This window comes from Trypanosoma grayi, assembly GCF_000691245.1.
Source record: "Trypanosoma grayi strain ANR4 Tgr_205_V1, whole genome shotgun sequence".
In the NCBI taxonomy this organism is placed as follows: Eukaryota; Euglenozoa; class Kinetoplastea; order Trypanosomatida; family Trypanosomatidae; genus Trypanosoma; species Trypanosoma grayi.
Window position 1 is genome coordinate 213 of NW_008825824.1, and position 17,427 is coordinate 17,639.

Genomic DNA, 17,427 nt, shown 5'->3' on the forward strand with positions numbered 1-17,427 from the left:
AGTTGTGTGGAAACTGTGGAAGAAATGTTTTGGGGGCGTCTTAAAGTGAAATAAGTATGGATGTTCTGTTGCTTGTAATGTGTATTTCATCAGATTCCACCAAAGGTGTTGAGGGTACTTTTGCGTTTTTATTATTGTTTTTGGATTATTGGAGGCTGCGTCGGGATGACTTTTGTAGCCCTTTTTGCTCTTCGTCGTTGTTGGTGCTTATCCTTGTAAGATTGTGTGTGTTTGTCGTGTTTTTTTTTAAACTTTTCTGAGTTCCGTTTGTACACTATACTGAATTATTTTTTTTTTAAAATGCTTTGTTTTCATGCCATTCTGCTTGGTTGTAGGTCCTGCGTTACTTTCTTCCTTTTGGTAGTGGACGAACGGGGTAGTCCGTGTGCCAGTTGACCGGCTGAGGGAGAGCATCCCCCACTGCTCCGTCTGCCTCAGCCTCTGCTGGGCACATTCCGTTGGCGACAGCCAACCAAGGTACAGTCAACGCATGAGGTGAGACGCGCCAATGACAGCCAGTGACGGGAACGAGGTGAAGCGCCCGCCTGACTCTACACCCCCAACGGCATCACCTTCCTCTTCACGTCGTGTTTTCTATTTTGTTGATGAATCCACAACTGCCATCGCGTACGCGGAGGGGCACGTGATGCAGCCGTCCCGTGTACGGGTGTTGCACTCCCTCGTGCGGTCGTTAGGGCTGGACGCCCACATGATGGTGTTTCAGTCTCGTCCGGCCACACAGCAGGAGCTTCGTGGGTTTCATCGCGCGGCCTACGTGGAATGTCTGCGGTCCGCGCCGTTTATCTGCGGCAACCCGCTCGATCCTGTCGCTATGTCGTACCAGAAGGAGTTTGGAATGCCGGTGCTGTCGCGTGACGGAGATTGCCCACTCTTTCCAGAGGTGTGGGACCTGGTGGCAAGTCAGGCAGGTGCCTCCATTGCCTGTGGTGAGGCACTGTGCCGCGGCGAGGCGGACATAGCAATCAATTGGGCAGGCGGTATGCACCACGGCGCCGAAGCACACGCGAGTGGGTTCTGCTTTGTGAATGACATTGTACTGTGCATTCAACGTCTGCTGCGTCGGTTTCAGCGTATCCTTTACCTTGACCTTGACGTTCACCACGGAGACGGAGTGGAGGCGGCCTTCTACGGCAACACGCGTGTCATGACTGTCTCATTGCATCAATTTGGCAATGGCTTTTTTCCTGGAACTGGCGACTATGGTTGCCCCGAGACGGAAAATAGTTTTGCCGTCAATGTCCCTCTCCCCGTTCGCACCGGCGATGCCATGTACCTCTTGTACTTCCGTACAGTCGTAACAGCTGCGGTACGTTGCTTTGACCCTGAGGCAGTCGTTGTGCAGTGCGGAGCGGATTGTATTGTGGGCGATCTCATTGGGAGGCTCAACGTGACAACAGCCGCCCACTCCCAGTGTGTCGCCGATGTGCTGCGACTCGGGCTGCCAGCTGTTCTCCTCGGTGGCGGCGGGTATCACGTCTTCAATACCGCCCGCTGCTGGGCGATCAACACCGCAACGGCACTGGGGCGGCCGCTACCTCACTACATCCCCCGCCAAGACCCATACTACGAGGAGTACCGCAAGGAGTTTGCCCCCCACCGGCCAAAATTGCACGTTTTTGTCGATCCGGAGGTCGACAGGCCGCTGCCGCTTCGTAGTGCGTGGGCGGACTGGCGCAAGCTCTGTGCAAGCATCAGATCACAGATGAAGTACGCGCGCGTCGTGAGGGAGTCGTTCCTCCGTGTTGTAACTGAGGCGGCAGACGCGTCGAGTGAAGATAGTGGTGCCGTCTCAGGGAGCAGAAAACGGAGGAAAAGGGAGTGATGGATGCACACATACATAAACTCCCTCCCCGTGTGTGAAACTAATATACGGGGTGAAAGAGGTGAGGAAATCCGTATAGAGAAGTGAGGTTTCTACAGGATGACGTAATACATATTGTCTTCTTTGTTTCACTGCAGTCTTCACTTGTCGGTTAAATAGGCGATAATTCTTCCAGGGAAGAGCTCCTTGTTGGTTAGCTTCTTATGCCTCCGATAATCCTGGCCACGGATTGCAGCGAGGAGATGCGGTGCGCCCTCTGCTTAGACTCTTGGAAGAATCCGATTGAGTTGGTGCCGTGTGGGCACATCTTCTGTAAAGAGTGCGTAGATGATTTGGACAGCTGCCCGATGTGCCGTCAGCGTCCGACGAATACCAAAAAGCCGAACCGCACCCTCGTGAACATGGCACTGGCAATACCAGTAAAGTGTGCCTCGTGTGGCTGGACCGGCACACGCGAGCAGGGTGACTCGCACACGTGCCGTGGGGCCGCGGGAGTGTCTTCGGCGACCTTGGGCGCTGCGCACGGCCCAAAGCATCCAGTGATGGTGCCGACGGGTGAGACGCCGTGGCGTGCCTTTGGTCTGTCGCAGAACGAGTATGACGAGATTATGGCGCTGTTTACCTTTTTTGACGACAACGAAAGCGGTGGGTTAGACCGCAGAGAGGTTGGACGGCTCGCGCGGTGGCTTAACTTTGCTCGGACTGATAAGGATATTGATCGCATGTTCCGTGACATGGATGCGGATGGCAGCGGGACGATGTCTCTCAATGAGTTTCTGACGTGGCTGCGCCACAACCGCCCAGACCCCAAGGCTCTTTATGGGCTTTCTCAGTCCGAATACAACACTATCATGATGCAGTTTCGCATGTACGACACGGATCAGAATGGCCTGCTAAGCATGGATGAATTCGCACGGCTTGTTGTGAGCACAGGTGACGTAAGGGATTTCGCGGAAGGGCAACGGCTTTTTTATAGCATTGACATGGATCGCAGCGGGGCCGTTGACCTCCATGAATTCTTGGCATACCGTCTGCGCATGAGGGGCGGGGGTCAGTAGGAGGGCCAGAAGTTTCTGAAGCTGATCCGATCAGAGAAAAGAAAAAGACATGGATCTCTCGTGTGCGGCGGTGAGAGCCGGATAAAAGAATATTGTGTGTAGTCTTGCATAAGCATGGTGAGACTGGACGCCTACCTCCTTGCTGTTGTTTTTTGTAGTTTTGGACTTTTTTTTATATCTAGATTGTTTTAATGGCAGATAAATGTGTTTTATCTCATGTTTGGCCGGCCGGAACAGTGCGACTATGGTGTGATGGGTTCTGTTCTTTGTTTCTCTGTATTCTTTTGTCCATTCTTTTTGTTTTCTTTTACCCATCTCTGTCCGCATCACCATTTAATGTGAGAAAGGGCTTCAATGAGGCGTATTGAGCGCCTTTCCGAAAGCGTCATCAACCGCATTGCCGCCGGAGAAGTTGTGCAGCGGCCGAGCGCGGCGCTGAAGGAGCTGCTGGAAAACGCACTGGACGCGGGGAGTACCTCGATTCAGGTGCTCGCGCAGGATGGCGGGTTGCAGTTGCTGCAGGTGGCCGACGATGGCCATGGCATCTGCTATGATGATCTACCGCTTCTATGCGAGCGCTACGCCACCAGCAAGCTGCGTGCGTTCGAGGACTTGAGCCGAATCAGTTCCTTTGGCTTCCGCGGTGAGGCGCTGAGCTCCATCTCATATGTGTCAAGAGTGACCGTTACAACAATGCGTCGCGCTGTACCCGACGAGACATCCGCAGGCACACTGGCGTGGCGTTGCCACTTCATGGATGGGGCTATGCAAGGGGAACCGAAGCCGTGTGCTGGCAACCCCGGCACCTGTATACGCGTGGAGAAGATGTTCTACAACGCTGTTGTGCGTCGACGCGCACTGAGCCGCCCCTCGGAGGAGTACAGTCGCATTGTTGCAATCGTGTCGCGATACGCCTTGGCGTTCCCACATGTTGCATTCTCGTGTCGCCGTGAAGAAGGAAGCATCAGCAACGGTGGAAAGGCGGAGGTGGTATTTCCCAAGGAATCCACAACACTCGCAAACATTCGCCTCTTCCACGGCGCGGTGATCGCGTCACACCTGCACGAGTTGCGATGTGTGGGCTCTCGTGCAGATACTTGCTCACCTGCAGACGTGCTGGCAACAACGGGTGACGCAGGAGCAGACTGCTTTCACATTACTGGCTACACGAGTGGCCTGGCCCTCCCCAACCGCAAGTCGTACCTCTGTCTGTTCGTCAACAGCCGGTTGGTAGAGAGCGCTGTGGTGAGGCGAGCGTTGGACACGGTGTACAGCGGTGTGCTGACGGGTGGAAACCATCCATTCACTGTGCTTTTTATCACGGTGCCCCCCGATCGTGTGGATGTGAACATTCACCCCACGAAGCACGAAGTCTGCTTGCTCGACGAGGAGATAATCGTCGCACGGCTGTCGGAGGCAGTTCGTGCTGCACTGATGGACTCTGCAGCACGCCGGCAAATAAATACACGGCCGATTCTTGCCAAGGCAGCGGCGCTTGGTGACAGAGGGGCCCAGTTGCAACAACTTTCATCGTCACTGCCCGCTGCAGGTGGTGTGACGGCAGCGCCTTGCACGCTTGTGCGAGTAGAGCCGCAGCGTGGCGCACTCGACGCGTATATGCGGCGTGCATCGGTACTCCCGGGGGCGGAGGGGAATACGGTGCTCTTGGACGACAATGACGGCGGCGACAAGGATGGTGAGCGTAAACATTCCGGAGCCTCGGAGGCAGTGGCCCTCGTCAAGACAGAAGTTGTGGAGTCCCGGGAAGAACAAGGTGCGCGGGTGATGACGGTTGCGGCAACGACAGCCGTGGAGACGGACGCTCCCCCAACAACAGCTTCACTTGTTGCCTCTATCATGAGGCTGGGTGGTGGTGGTGGTGGTGCGAACAGCGCGGATGATGCAACGAAGGAGGAAGATGATGAAGATGAAGAGGAAGAGGACGGTGGTTACGTAATGCAACACTTCAAACGCCACAGGAGGGAAATACACGAAGCGGTTGGCTCAGCGGATGGAAGTGGTGAGCCAACAACAACAGCGCCAGAAAGAGGAACGGGAAAAGAAACTGCAGTTGTGGAAACGGATCTCGTGACTGATGGAATCTTGAAGGTTACTCCCGACAACTGTGAGGATCTTCTTCTTACGAGTGTGGCGACTATCGTGGCGTTTATCCGCCAGGCGACTTCCCCTACTGCCCAGTCGCTTTTTGAAAAACTTGCATATGTGGGCGTGGTGAATGGACGCTTTTTCCTTGCGCAGTCCGGGACGACGCTCTACGCCATCGACACACTTCGCCTTGTGAGGCTTGTGGTGTACCAGCGCATCTTTCTGCGGTGGGCGGCAGCGTCGGTGCCGGCGCCGCCACAGCTAGTGCTGCAAGATCCCGTAAAGGTGTCAGACCTGCTGCGCTTTGCATTACAGCAGGACGTGCAGTTGCCGTCTGGTACTGCCCCGTGCGAGGACACGCAGCGGATTGTCACTCGGATGGAACGGCGCCTGCGGCACTGGCGTTGCATGCTGCAGGAGTACTTCGCCATTGAAATTACGGATGACGGGCACCTTGTGGCGTTGCCATTCGGGCTGAACGCGTCGTGGCCGCCTCCGCCGCGCGTTGTACCTCTTTTTGTGTGGCGTCTGGCTGCAGAGGTGCCGTACGATGGCGGCGATGAGGCCGCCTGTTTCACCGCCATTGCGCGGCACATCGCAGACACTCTCTACAGCCTGCGTCTGCACGATGCGTGGTGCAGTGCGCCAGTGCCAGCCGATGATGCGGGGGAGGTGGCGCGGGACGGTGTGCCTTCGCTAGTCGACGCGATTCGCTTCGGTCTCGTGCCGTGCGCGACCAGCATGAAGTTCTTCGCCCCGCCGGCAGATGCGTTGATCGACGGTACAGTGCAGACAGTGGTGTCGGTGGAGGAACTCTACAAGGTGTTCGAACGCTGCTGAGGGTCGGTGGGGTTGAGGTAGTCGTGTGCCCTACCCGGCGTCGCACGTCCCTGCACCGTCGCTCTGATGTGTCCTTCGTTCCATTTCCTTTTTATCTCTTTCTCTTTTTTTTTCAGGGGGGGGGGTGAGTGGGAGGAGGGGAGGCTCTCCCTCGTCACATGCGCAACAGAGGGGCACGGTATCTGCGCCAGTGGGAGTCTATCTATCCAGAGCCGTGGCTGCTACTACTACGCCACTGGGTTCCTGACATTTTACGGGTTTCTGCTTCTCTGAGTGTCTTTTGGGGCTTCCTTGGTTCATGCTGTTTTCTTTTTCCCCCTTTCTCTGCCCCACTGCCTCGTTTCTCACTCGACAACTCTCTGTTGTTGTTGCGGTGCAGCTGGAAGGTGCAGGAAGGAAAGAAGTGGAAGAGGAGTTGAAGAGCCTTTGCAGTGGCGCTGGCGGTGATGGTGCGCAGCCGTTCTCATCTAGAGGCGAGGTCTGCAAGCGACACCTGGGTCGTACTCTCCACAGAGGAGTCAACAAGCATGGTCACAGCAACAACCGGTGAGCGCACCGGCACACCGTTGACGACGGCCTCACGGCCGCGCCTACCACAGCACCACCGTGCCGCCCTACCCGTTGTCCATATCCGTGCGAGACCCACACTCACCCACCTTGGTGAGACAAAAGAGCAGCGCCGCGTGTGGTGTCTCGACCACCAGAACATTGTTGTGCGCTCCAACAAGACGGCGCCGGAGCGGCACCACACTGTCTCACCGGCACGCACGCGAGCAGACACCGCCACCGCGCCGTTATCGCCGAGATGCCACTCCACTTCCCCTGTGCGCGGTGGCGGCAGGAGGGGGCGGGCGTTGAGCTGCACGCCAAAGGACCTTGGGACGCCGTCGCCGCTGTGCCCCCCACCGGCGAAAGAAACGCCGCGTGAGCGCTACAGGAGCATTCCACGCAGTCGCGGTGCCTCCGCCGTTCTCGCGCAAAGCGGGGGGAAGCCGGCCGCGGGGATAAGTCTGGCCGACACGGTGTCTCCCAGGAGGTGCGATGGCGGAGGGCGAGAGGAGCACTTTACCTTCGATTTCATACACGGTGAGGATGTAACACAAGAGGAGGTGTTTGAGGAGAGTATTTTGGACTTCGTCGACATGGCCCTGCTCGCACAGAGCGTCGCCATTATCTGTTACGGACCTACAGGGAGCGGCAAGACGTACAGCATGATGGGCTCTACGCGTAGCCAGCCTGGCGCGAAGCGAACTAGCAGGGGTGCACAAGGCAGTACGCCAGTCCTCGACAAGCAGCAGCCACCAAGAAGCAAAAGCGGGAGTAAACCCGTTGTTAGAGGCGAATGCTCGCCGAAGAGCTTTTGGAGTAGCACCACAACAGGCACTTCAGGCGGTGGCAACACGGCAGCAGCAACAGCAACCTGGGTGAAAGGGCAGAAAGAAAAGCACCAGCAGCGTCGCAAGACACACACTCCAGAGCGCACGACGGATGCGACGGGAAGCTCGCTGTCGTCAGTTACCTCTCCTTATGAAATCGAGTGGTCTGGCTTATTGGACAGTGGCACATCTCTTGGATGTGAAGGGAAATCCGGTTTGAGTGGCAGTGGCCGCCTGTCATCTCAGTCAGCGGCAGAGAAGATGGCAATAACAGGTGGAGGGACCGAGACGATGGGGCTGCTGCCACGTTTTGTATTTGTCCTCTTGGAGCGATGCGGGGAGCCGATCACATTGGATCGGGAGGAGGCAGCGATGAAGACGCCGTCCGGCAATCGCAGTGGTGGCGTTAAGGACAAGGCCCCGGAGCAGCGACGCCATAACGTGACGTTGACACTGCGGGAAATCACATTCTACGGCGTTGAGTTGTACATGGATGAGTTCCGCGACCTTCTGGACCCCTCTAAGCGGCCTATCCCAAATGTCGGCGACATTGGCGGCCTCGATGCGTTCTGCGAGAAGATGAACAAACCGACACCGTCCACACCACGTGGTGGAAGCGGCAGCGGTTGTGGTGGTGGCAGCAACACGGCGAGGACGAGTAGCAACACCCCGTTTCGCGGTGGCGGTATGCCAGTGTCGTCTGTTGACGATCTTCGCCGCTGCTACTCCCTGGCGTCACGTAACCGCGTCACGAAGGGGCACCAGCGGAATGACACAAGCTCCCGCTCCCACGCGGTGTTTATTCTGCAGCTGCGCTTTGATCTGACGGGCTCCCGAAGAGTGGGAAATGAGGCCCCACCGAAGAGTGTGTACTCATACGTTGCCATGGTCGACCTGGCTGGGTCGGAGCGGGTGAAGGACACCAAAGTGGAGGGCGCCGCGCTACGTGAGGCGCAGTATATCAACAAGTCGCTCTCTGCCTTGTCCTCGGTGCTCTTAGCGTTATACCAGCGCTCTAGTCACGTGCCGTACCGCGACTCGAAGCTCACACGACTGCTGCGACCGTGTTTGGAGTGGGGACGCGTATTGACCCTTGTCCACGTGACGCCGTGCTCCGCAGAGGAGACAATCAACTGTCTTAAGTTCGCAGAGCAGGTGCGCCATACCAGCGTGCAGACGCATAGCTTCCTCAACGTGACCGATGAGCTCGTTGCCGTGTTTGAGGACCTCAACGATCCGCAGGCCGAGGAGCGTTCCGAGGCGTATCGTCGGTCGGAACTAGAGTATGCGCAGCTCTGCGCCGAGGTGAGGCTCGCGTACCTTGACAGAGGCGATAATAGCCTTACCCCGAGCAGCTTGCTGTTGCACGGAGGAGGAGCAGCAGAAGCAGCAGAAGCAGCAGCAGCAGCAGCAGCAGAAGGAGGAGGAGGAGGAACAGGTGCGACAACAGACTCCTTCGACGTGTTGACGTCGCGGCGCAACTTTGCGCACGTCAAAATGCGCGAATACGCCATTGGAGTGATGCTGGGGCGGCACATGTTCCGCTACCGGATGCTGGAGGACGAGGAGCTGCAGGAGGCGGCCGCGGAGCTTGGGCGTGAACGGGATCGCCATGTTGAAGAATACAGACGCCAGAAGGAGAATGAAGTGGAGAGCTTGAAGCTCGTCATTGAGCAACTGCGCTGCTACAACGCTCAGCTTGCGGAGGAGAATAGTCAGCCGGTGCTGCGGGACGCCCACGCCATGGCGATCAAGCAGCGTTTGAAGGACATCTCCGCTGAAATCACCAACCACGCAAAAGAGAAGCTATTGCTGTCTGAAGGCATTCGCGCCATACGGCAACGCCTGGCGTTACAGGATGACTTGGAGCTTTGTCTAGACGAGCAGCTACGAGATCTAGAAAAGCACACCAATGCAGACGGGACCGTGACCCGGCAGCCCGTCGATGGCAACGTTGATGAAGAAATGGGCGCTATCTACCAGCAGCAGCTTCTTCTTTCAAAGGAGATGTCACTCCTGCGGAAGGAGTCTACGTGCTTTGTCTTGAGTGACGAGGTGTGGGAGGGGCTATGGGCCCGCGTCATGCGGCAGGAGCTGCTGCTGGCGCACCGCATTGAGATGGAGATGCTAGACAGCATCGTGCTGCAGCCAGGGTCGCTGCGGTGGGCGCTCGAGGCTACCGGCCTGGCGCCTGACACGGCCAAGACGGCCGTGCATCTCACACCCGCAGGACCGATGAACGTTGACCGGCTTCTGGAGATGCTCAAGGCGGAGTGGAGCCAAATGTCAGGCAGTTTGGACGTGCGTGGTGGAGGAGATGGTGAAAACAGTGCCACTGTTGCCGCCATCCCACTCACCCTGTCAAATAGCGATGAGGTCAAGAGTGTACATACACTCATCGGCTCCTACAATGATGAGGCGCGGCTGCAGGAGATGAGTGTGAAAAAACTACTGAACGAAGGAATTCACTGCGAGGCGGTGTGTTTGGCAGGCGGCATCAACGTTGATGAGCTCCGCTCGCGGAATGCCCCGCTCGCAAGTGCGATGAGGGATGCGAACCACAGGACGCAGTGGGGTTGCCTGCGCCTTGTTCACCCACCCAAGGACGCCTCATCCTCCTGCCTCGAGTTCTCACAGCGCACGCATGGGAACAGCGACAAGGTGCGGGAGCGGCGAATCATTTCTATCCCGCTGGGGGAGCCGCAGCTGCGCATACTTCTCCACGTCATCGAGGCGGAGAGTATGGCAAGCGCGCCAGCGTCGAATGGCGAAGGCGCAGCGCCAACAGCTACGGTCCCGTTGTTTGCGCTGGAGCTCCTGGGCGTTCCCCCTGCTGCGCAACAACAGCAGCAAGAGGATGGAGGCACAAAGTCGCGTGGACACATGCGGCTCCCCACACCGCGCCTCGTCGAAGTGGGCGCTGGGTGCATGCTCAATGGTGGCGAAAATGCGGCAGCTCGCAACATCGTCCTCACAAAGCGCCTAGACTGTGGTGGTGAGCTGCTGCTCCCTGCTGCTTGCATGGCCGACTGCGAGGAGGGTAGCGGTACCATTGTGTTCCACTTCCCGGAAAGCCTCGTCGCGACATCAACACGTACTGAAGCCGTCGAGTGTGTCGTGGCGGCCCTCTCCGGTCTCACGGTGCCGGCGCTGCCGCTCTCGTTCACCTCCTCCTCCTCCACGCATCAACCGTCCTCTAGCTATGGTGAAGAAGCCACCATGGAGAGCGGTATAAATATCGTTACATACCAGCACGTACCGCACATACTGCTCAATGGCTACGGCGCCCCACTGCGCAGCGGGGTAGGTGCAGGTGGGCCGACACTTGTACGTGGTCCTGGTATGCCGCCGCTAGGCTACACCACCTCTATGCAGGTGCGCTTCTACTTCCCCAAGGAGAGGAACACCGGCGCATTGGGGAACAGTGCTGCTGCTAATAATACCACTACTGCTATTGTTCGGTCCCCACGTGCCCGCGCCAGCAATCCGCTTGAGGCTGTCTGCGCGATACTCAACCGACTCGGGGCACTTACGCTACCGAGCAACGGCAGCACGGAGGAGGGAGCAACAGCGGAAGAAAATGAAATCGATTTGATTCTGTCACGCCTGCAGCAGCTGCATGCATTCCGGAAGAAAACGAGGGCAAAGGTACGGCAGCAGATCTTTGACGCAGAGGACATCAAGGCGGAGCTGCTGTACAGCTATTCAGAGGGTGAGTTCATGCGTGGCTCTCACATTAAGGACGTGCTGAAGGAGGCCCGTGAACTGGTTGACCTACAGCAGCTACGTGGTAATTGTGCATCCTGCTCGCGGGTCCCCGTTCGCGCCACGCCGGGTCTCTGTCGTGAGCTTTGCGGCGCCGCCGTTCCGTGGACGGTATGGCAGTGGGCCCACCGGTGGAAGTCGCTTCGGGAGACATACGCACATCAGCAGCAGCAAAGTCCTTCAAACGCGTACATTCTCGATAACGATGACAGCTTGGATGATTCTGAGGATGGCGTCCTCTCAGACGCCGTTGCCTCTGCAAGAGAGTCCAACACTCATTCATCTACTGTGTTTGAAGAGCTACCATGCTTTCTCTCCAGTATGGAATAGGTCGTCAGAGTAATTGTTCTCTCCTTCTATAAAATTCCATGTGTGTGGATTTGTGTTGCTCGAGGCTCGTCGCTCCAAATAATATGTCTGGGGCTGTACGAATTCTCGTAATCTCTCAAGATTTTTTTTCTTTTCCTGCGATGCACACGCTTCTTGGTGGTGCTTTGGCTGCTGTTGGTGATGTTACTTGGCGCGCTGGTGCGAGTGTGTCTTGCCGGTTGTCCAACTACTATACCACATGTGCCTTTTCAACCCTGATCTGTTGATGCACCAGACAAGCAAGCCCAGTCAGCAGCAACAGTAAGGGGGGGAGGTGGGAAAGGGGACAAAGGAAGAGGAAGAATGGACTCCGACGACGATCTCGATCTCCCACCACCAAAGCCAACTATCAACCTTGACGACTCCGACTCCGACGACGACCTGCCGCCCCCTGCAGTGCTTGCGGCCATGAGGTCGCCGCCACCGCGGCCAACCGCTGCTCCAGTTGTCGCCCCACTGCGGTTGACGTCGCCAAACAGTGGCGGCGGCAGCCCTCTGACGAAGATTCAGGTAGGCGCAGCGTCGAATGGCAAAGCTTCTCTGGACCCGCAAGTGCAGCTGCAGTCTCCTGCTGACTCCAAGGCTAGGGCAAATCCCGCCAAGGTGTACAAGGAGGGATTCTTACTTAAGCAGCAGCCTAGTTGGCCCTACAGCAACCAGAAACGCTATTGTGTACTGAAGAATTGCAAGTTGTATTACTTTGACTCACAGGAGAGCATGAAAGAGGGAAGGCCCCAAGGTGTGATTGATCTCACGAATGCCAAGCTCGTGGATCCTGGTAACGAGGCCAAGCTTCCCTCAAATTTTGGTATCCGGGTCGAGCACGACAAGCAAACAGAAGGAGGCAACAACAGTAGCAGCAACAAGAAACAAAGAACGTTCATTTTTTCCGTCACACATGCCCACGAATTGGGCGAGTGGAAGGCAGCTGTTCGGTCTATCGTCGGCGACGATATTGAGGAGGATCAGGTGCACTGGTTTGACAAAATGGTACAGGGCGTATACTAGAAGACGATGATGATGACGAATAGGTTAAATACCAATTTTCTATCGAATATAAGCAATGCCAGTGTTTTTAGCGATGGTGCGGATGAGTGAGTGCCTTCGTGTAAGTATTTATGTGGGTTTGTGTCCCTTCCTGTTGAATCTTATATTGCAATCCGCGTGGAGGTATCTGAGGCTTCTGGGAAGGGGAACTCGCACCCCATCATATTCTTTCTCACCACTCTCTCTTGGGTATAGTCGATCCCTGTGGTGTATGCCGCTACACAGTTGTCGTCGACGTCATACATAAGTATATGCACACGTGCATGCTTCGCTCTGAGCTTGCTGCTGGTGTGGCGAGAATCGATACTCATGACAACGTGGTGGAGACTATAGACAATGACTCAAATAGCACTGCAGCCAGCAGCTGGTGCTCCCTCAACGCCAATAACAGCAACTTCAAAAGTTGTAACGACAAGAGCAGCAGTACCAGGAGCGGCAGTGACAGTGGAAGAAATATTACACTGGCCTGCGAACAACCCAGCGGAATCAACCGGGCGCCTTCCACGGAAGAATGTGGCGCTGCACAGGAGCCCATAATAGCGGAGGGACGACTGTCGTTGGACCTCTCATCGCTTCGCGTTCCTCCACTGGAGGCTACTGGCGCTGGTGAGGACCGGCACAGTGGGACCAGGCCTGTAACGCTCGCTGAACGTCTCCTGCAGGGGTGGCCGATGAGGCGACGCAGCGAGGTGATGGCCGGCAGACCGGCAGCCGGGGCTGTCATTGCGGCGTCGTCGTCGTCGTCGTTCCTGCGGCCGCCGGAGCCTCTAGTTCGCTGGGTGGCACAGCGAACGTACGCACCTGCGGTCGCCGCATCGTGGCGGCTGCCAAGCGAGAACCGCGAGGTGAATGGCGTGATGCTTGAAGCGGACACAGTGCCACTGCTGCATCGCCGGGCAGTAAAGACGCTGTCCCCACCAATGCCGCTGACTCACAGCCGCCGCGAAATTGAATGTGATGTGGCGAGGGACGCAGCACCTACGGAGCGGGAGGCACCCAGTAAAAAAAACCAACGCAACAGTAGCAACAATATCGACATCGACAAGAGTAACAAGAATGACGCAACCGCCATAATCCCTGCAACACGATACTGTGCACCGGACAACTCGCTCAACGCCATCTCGACCTTCCATTTGCGAGACTGCGTGAAGAGCAGTGTTGCACCGCTGCCACAACCCCGGCGCGTTGGGGCGATGGAAGAAACAGAGGGGAAACACGCCCCCGTGCCACAGCACGTGAGCCTCCTGCGCTACAAGGGTGTGAATGGAGCCCCCCTGTGCTCTGAAGGTGGGCACCGTCGCCTTGACGCTGCCGGTGTCACCAGTAATGCGGAAGCCAGCGTCACTGCCCTGCTACATCGCCACCAGCACCGTTGTGCCGTAATGGCACTCGAGGGCTCAGAGATACCGCCACGGTGACACATGGCGAGTTCTCTTTTTTTGTTGCCTCTTTCTGTTCCTATGTTGGCGTGAGTTATCTCCGCTGTCACTGTTGCTATCGTGATGATAGTTATGGTGGAAGGTGAGCGGCTCCTTGCTCGTGCCCGCGGCCATGTTTGGCGGATTGAGGCGTCACATCAAGGTGCCTTAACAAAAAAAAAACATATTTTCCATATTGTAGTCTTGCGCCGGACGCACTAATAGGCTTTTTTTTCGGTTGTTGGCAACGAGAAGAAAACTGGTACCGGGGCATATCCCTGTTGGGCACCCGGATTTCGCATACGTCTTTTTCTTTCTCTCTGTCTCTCGCTTTATGTGCGGCGGTTGTGTGAGTCGCTGCAGTTTTGCTTGGCAGCAGAAGAAAGATTATGGGCGGAATCAAAATCAATCATCGCACACCGTCAACAATATCATTCATTATCTACCCACACCCATGCTGGTTATTTCCTTCCGTCTTTCTCACCCCCACTTCTCCTCTACACGCCCACCCACCCACACACACACACGCACATTAGCGGTCATCGCGTAGACCGGAATGCGGCGCTTCGCCCCATGCCTGTGTGGCGCCGGCAGTGGCCTCAGGGCACGGTTGCAGCATCTGTACGACGACTACGCAGTGTGGTGCGACCGCAGGGATGACAGGCTGTGCGGCCCCGATGCCTGGGGTGAAGCGGCGGAGAATGTGTCAGGTACTGCCGGCGTGCCCCGCATCCGCGCAGACCCCAACGCGTGCCCGCGCAGTGTTCTTGTCGTCCCCGCCGCCAGCATCGCCGACACAATGCAGAGACAGCAGCGGCGCCACCAAGCCGCAGCGGACGTTGTGATGCTTGACCTAACGGACTGTGGGGGGAGACAGACCGGTGACGTGCGGGACTGTGTCTACCAGTTCCTTCGGAAGGAGAACGCAACAGAAAGAGGGGAGGAGGAAAGTGACGAGAAGTCACAGCAAGAACGAACACGCTATATTCTGCGTGTCAACTCACTTGAGCAGGACCCCGCCAACGGAATTCTCGATATGGAGCTCGCAGGGCTTCTTGGTAGCGATGTGGAGGGCATTGCACTACCAGCAGTGACGGCAAACACGTCTGAGCTCATTGCGGAATACGTGCATCCCAATCATCACCTGTGGGCCGTCTTCGACACGCCCCTCTCCGTCCTGCAGGCAGCGGAGGTCTGCCGCCAGGGATGCTACAAGTACGCGGTGGTGGGCATAGGAGAGCTCGTGGACGGCTTGCAACTTGCGAGCGGCGCCGTGCCACCCGATGAGGGCGACGCGGACGGTGTACTGCAGGAGGCACTTCTTAAGTCGCTCCCATTACTGCACTGCAGCCTTCAGGTGATACTCGCGGCCAGAGCCTACGGCATGCCAGTTCTGAACGGCGCATTTCACGACGCCGCTGACACTGTTGGGTTTCGCCGCGAATTACGCCGCTGCCGTGCGCTCGGCTTTGACGGCAATATGGTGGTGCGGCCGGCGCAGATCGCTGCGTGTCACGACGCCTTCACCCCCACCGCGGCGGAGGTGGAGTGGGCGAGGGAAATGCTGCGACAGCAGCAGCAGCAGCAGCATGCCCACATGTATGACAGTGGTGCTGGTGTTGGCAAGTGTGTGAAGGCGCAGTGGCGGCGCGCTGCTTGTATTGTCGAGCGACACAACGATGTAGAAGCGCAGCGGAGCAGCGAAAATGGAGAGGAGTCGCGGAAGCAATGACAACAAACGCAACAACATCAAGAGTAATGATGAGGCATTGCTGTATGTGTATGTGTGCCTGTCTGTCTTTCAGTGTGTGCCGGTGGATTGCCTACCACCAACTGCACACCATTCTGTCCCTCCCTATCTCCTCTCTTTCGTTATTGCTATATATATATATATATATATCTGTCTCTCTATGTGTGTGTGTGTGTGGCCGATTCTTTTTTCTCCTGCATACCCGCACTCTTCGTTTGCTGCAGTGAGTAGGGGTGTGTGTGTGTGTGTGTGTGTCTTGCCTTCCGCGTCCCGTGTGCGAATGTCGGAGGGCGCTGCCGGCACCGCCAAGCAGCCGGTGAGCGGCATGGTATGCCAACACTGCGGCTCGTCCTTCAACAAGCCGACGGCGAAGTTCTGCTCCAAGTGCGGCACTAAAAAGAAGGCCAGCGGCAGCAGTCGGGGGGCGACAGCTCAGAGCGACCGTCTTTTCTTGACGGACAGAGCGTCCCGAGCAACCACAACGTTTCGGCCAGGCGATGATAAGATGCACAATACCCTCAAAAGCAACTACAAGAGCAGCAGCAGCGGCAATAACACCACCAACAGCAACAATACGTTCGCTTCGAGTACGACGTTGCGGTTGCCACCTGTGCAGCCGCAAGCCACAATGACAAGGAGGGAGGAGGGCACGCAGGACAGCACTGACGATGACGGTACACTCCGTGCGACACCAGAGGAGGAAGAGAGGTACAGTGCGTGGGCCACGCTGAGCCCAGAGGGCATCACACCCGAGATGCTGCAGACAAGCAATGCGGGGGAGCTCAGCACGTGGCGTCGTGGTCTCTTAATTGGCCGCGGCACATACGGCTCCGTCTACTTGGGCCTGCTTGACAGTGGCTCCTTCCACGCAGTGAAGTGCGTTGAGTTAGGAGGGAAAACAGGCGTGTTTAACATCAAGGAACTCGTTTCCCTCTCACGGGAGATCAACATGATGCAGCGCCTGCACCACAAGAATCTGTGCACCTTCAAAGGCGTGCTCTACGACGCGTCGAACAGCACCATCTGCATGTTCATGGAGTACATTGGCGGTGGGTCACTCTCCTCATTAGTTAAGAAATTTAAGCCGCTGCCACCGGGTGTGGTTCGGCGCTGGACGCAGCAGCTGCTAGCTGGTCTGCTGTACCTGCACACGCAGCGCATCATTCACCGCGACATCAAGGGCGACAATCTCCTCGTCGATATCTCGAGTGACCCCGAGCTGGAGTCACAGATCAAGCTGGTGGACTTTGGTGCGGCGCGACGGCTGTCAGACGCTGTGGCGCAGAGCCGCACTGTCATTGGCACGCCGTACTGGATGGCGCCGGAGGTGGTGGACGTCACGGGCGAGGGCGGCGGCTACAGCTACAAGGCCGACGTGTGGTCTGTCGGCTGTACCGTGGCAGAGATGCTTACAGGAAAGCCACCGTGGCCAAGCCAGGTGAACGCGCCAGCAGCAATTATGATGATCGCGCAGGCGAAGGATGGGCCAACAGAGATCCCGGAGGCGGAGGCAACACCGGGGTGTTTAGACTTCATGCGAAAATGCTTTGTGAGAGACCCCGGGCAACGGCCCACGGTGGAGGAACTCATGCAACACCCGTGGATCCTTGGAGAGATGGAATAGCACAACTTCTGGCTGGCTGGCTGCTGCTGTTGTTGTTGTTGTTGTTGTAGTGGTGGTGGTGGTGGTGATGGTGGTGGTGGTCATCGTGGAGGGCGTTAGTAAAGGTTGGCCTTGGTGGCTGCGATAATGATGTTGACGATGGTCCGCTGCGTGGGGGGTGGGGGTCTCTTCGGACAGGCAAAATTGTTTCTGCCGTCTGCATGTGAGACTCCCAACGTTTTTTTTTTTTTT

General features: G+C 57.0%; 8 protein-coding genes across 8 annotated transcripts; all 8 read left to right on the forward strand.

Annotated features, from left to right (window-relative positions):
- Positions 1-508: 508 nt before the first annotated feature.
- DQ04_02051000 (putative histone deacetylase) lies at positions 509-1,843 on the forward strand (the record flags this gene model as incomplete). The annotated part of the gene is made up of 1 exon (XM_009311447.1): positions 509-1,843. The coding sequence occupies one exon, from the start codon at positions 509-511 to the stop codon at positions 1,841-1,843; it is 1,335 nt and encodes a 444-aa protein (XP_009309722.1).
- Positions 1,844-2,046: 203 nt separating this feature from the next.
- DQ04_02051010 (EF hand) lies at positions 2,047-2,901 on the forward strand (the record flags this gene model as incomplete). The annotated part of the gene is made up of 1 exon (XM_009311448.1): positions 2,047-2,901. The coding sequence occupies one exon, from the start codon at positions 2,047-2,049 to the stop codon at positions 2,899-2,901; it is 855 nt and encodes a 284-aa protein (XP_009309723.1).
- A 354-nt stretch (positions 2,902-3,255) lies between these two features.
- Positions 3,256-5,847, forward strand: DQ04_02051020 (mismatch repair protein MLH1; the record flags this gene model as incomplete). The annotated part of the gene is made up of 1 exon (XM_009311449.1): positions 3,256-5,847. One exon carries the CDS (start codon positions 3,256-3,258, stop codon positions 5,845-5,847), a length of 2,592 nt encoding a protein of 863 aa, XP_009309724.1.
- Positions 5,848-6,293: 446 nt separating this feature from the next.
- On the forward strand, positions 6,294-11,318 carry DQ04_02051030 (kinesin; the record flags this gene model as incomplete). Its single annotated transcript, XM_009311450.1, has 1 exon — positions 6,294-11,318. The coding sequence occupies one exon, from the start codon at positions 6,294-6,296 to the stop codon at positions 11,316-11,318; it is 5,025 nt and encodes a 1,674-aa protein (XP_009309725.1).
- A 342-nt stretch (positions 11,319-11,660) lies between these two features.
- DQ04_02051040 (hypothetical protein) lies at positions 11,661-12,365 on the forward strand (the record flags this gene model as incomplete). The annotated part of the gene is made up of 1 exon (XM_009311451.1): positions 11,661-12,365. One exon carries the CDS (start codon positions 11,661-11,663, stop codon positions 12,363-12,365), a length of 705 nt encoding a protein of 234 aa, XP_009309726.1.
- Positions 12,366-12,667: 302 nt separating this feature from the next.
- Positions 12,668-13,822, forward strand: DQ04_02051050 (hypothetical protein; the record flags this gene model as incomplete). Its single annotated transcript, XM_009311452.1, has 1 exon — positions 12,668-13,822. The coding sequence occupies one exon, from the start codon at positions 12,668-12,670 to the stop codon at positions 13,820-13,822; it is 1,155 nt and encodes a 384-aa protein (XP_009309727.1).
- A 556-nt stretch (positions 13,823-14,378) lies between these two features.
- Positions 14,379-15,554, forward strand: DQ04_02051060 (citrate lyase subunit beta; the record flags this gene model as incomplete). The annotated part of the gene is made up of 1 exon (XM_009311453.1): positions 14,379-15,554. The coding sequence occupies one exon, from the start codon at positions 14,379-14,381 to the stop codon at positions 15,552-15,554; it is 1,176 nt and encodes a 391-aa protein (XP_009309728.1).
- Positions 15,555-15,852: 298 nt separating this feature from the next.
- DQ04_02051070 (putative protein kinase, putative,serine/threonine-protein kinase) lies at positions 15,853-17,196 on the forward strand (the record flags this gene model as incomplete). The annotated part of the gene is made up of 1 exon (XM_009311454.1): positions 15,853-17,196. The coding sequence occupies one exon, from the start codon at positions 15,853-15,855 to the stop codon at positions 17,194-17,196; it is 1,344 nt and encodes a 447-aa protein (XP_009309729.1).
- Positions 17,197-17,427: the final 231 nt, after the last annotated feature.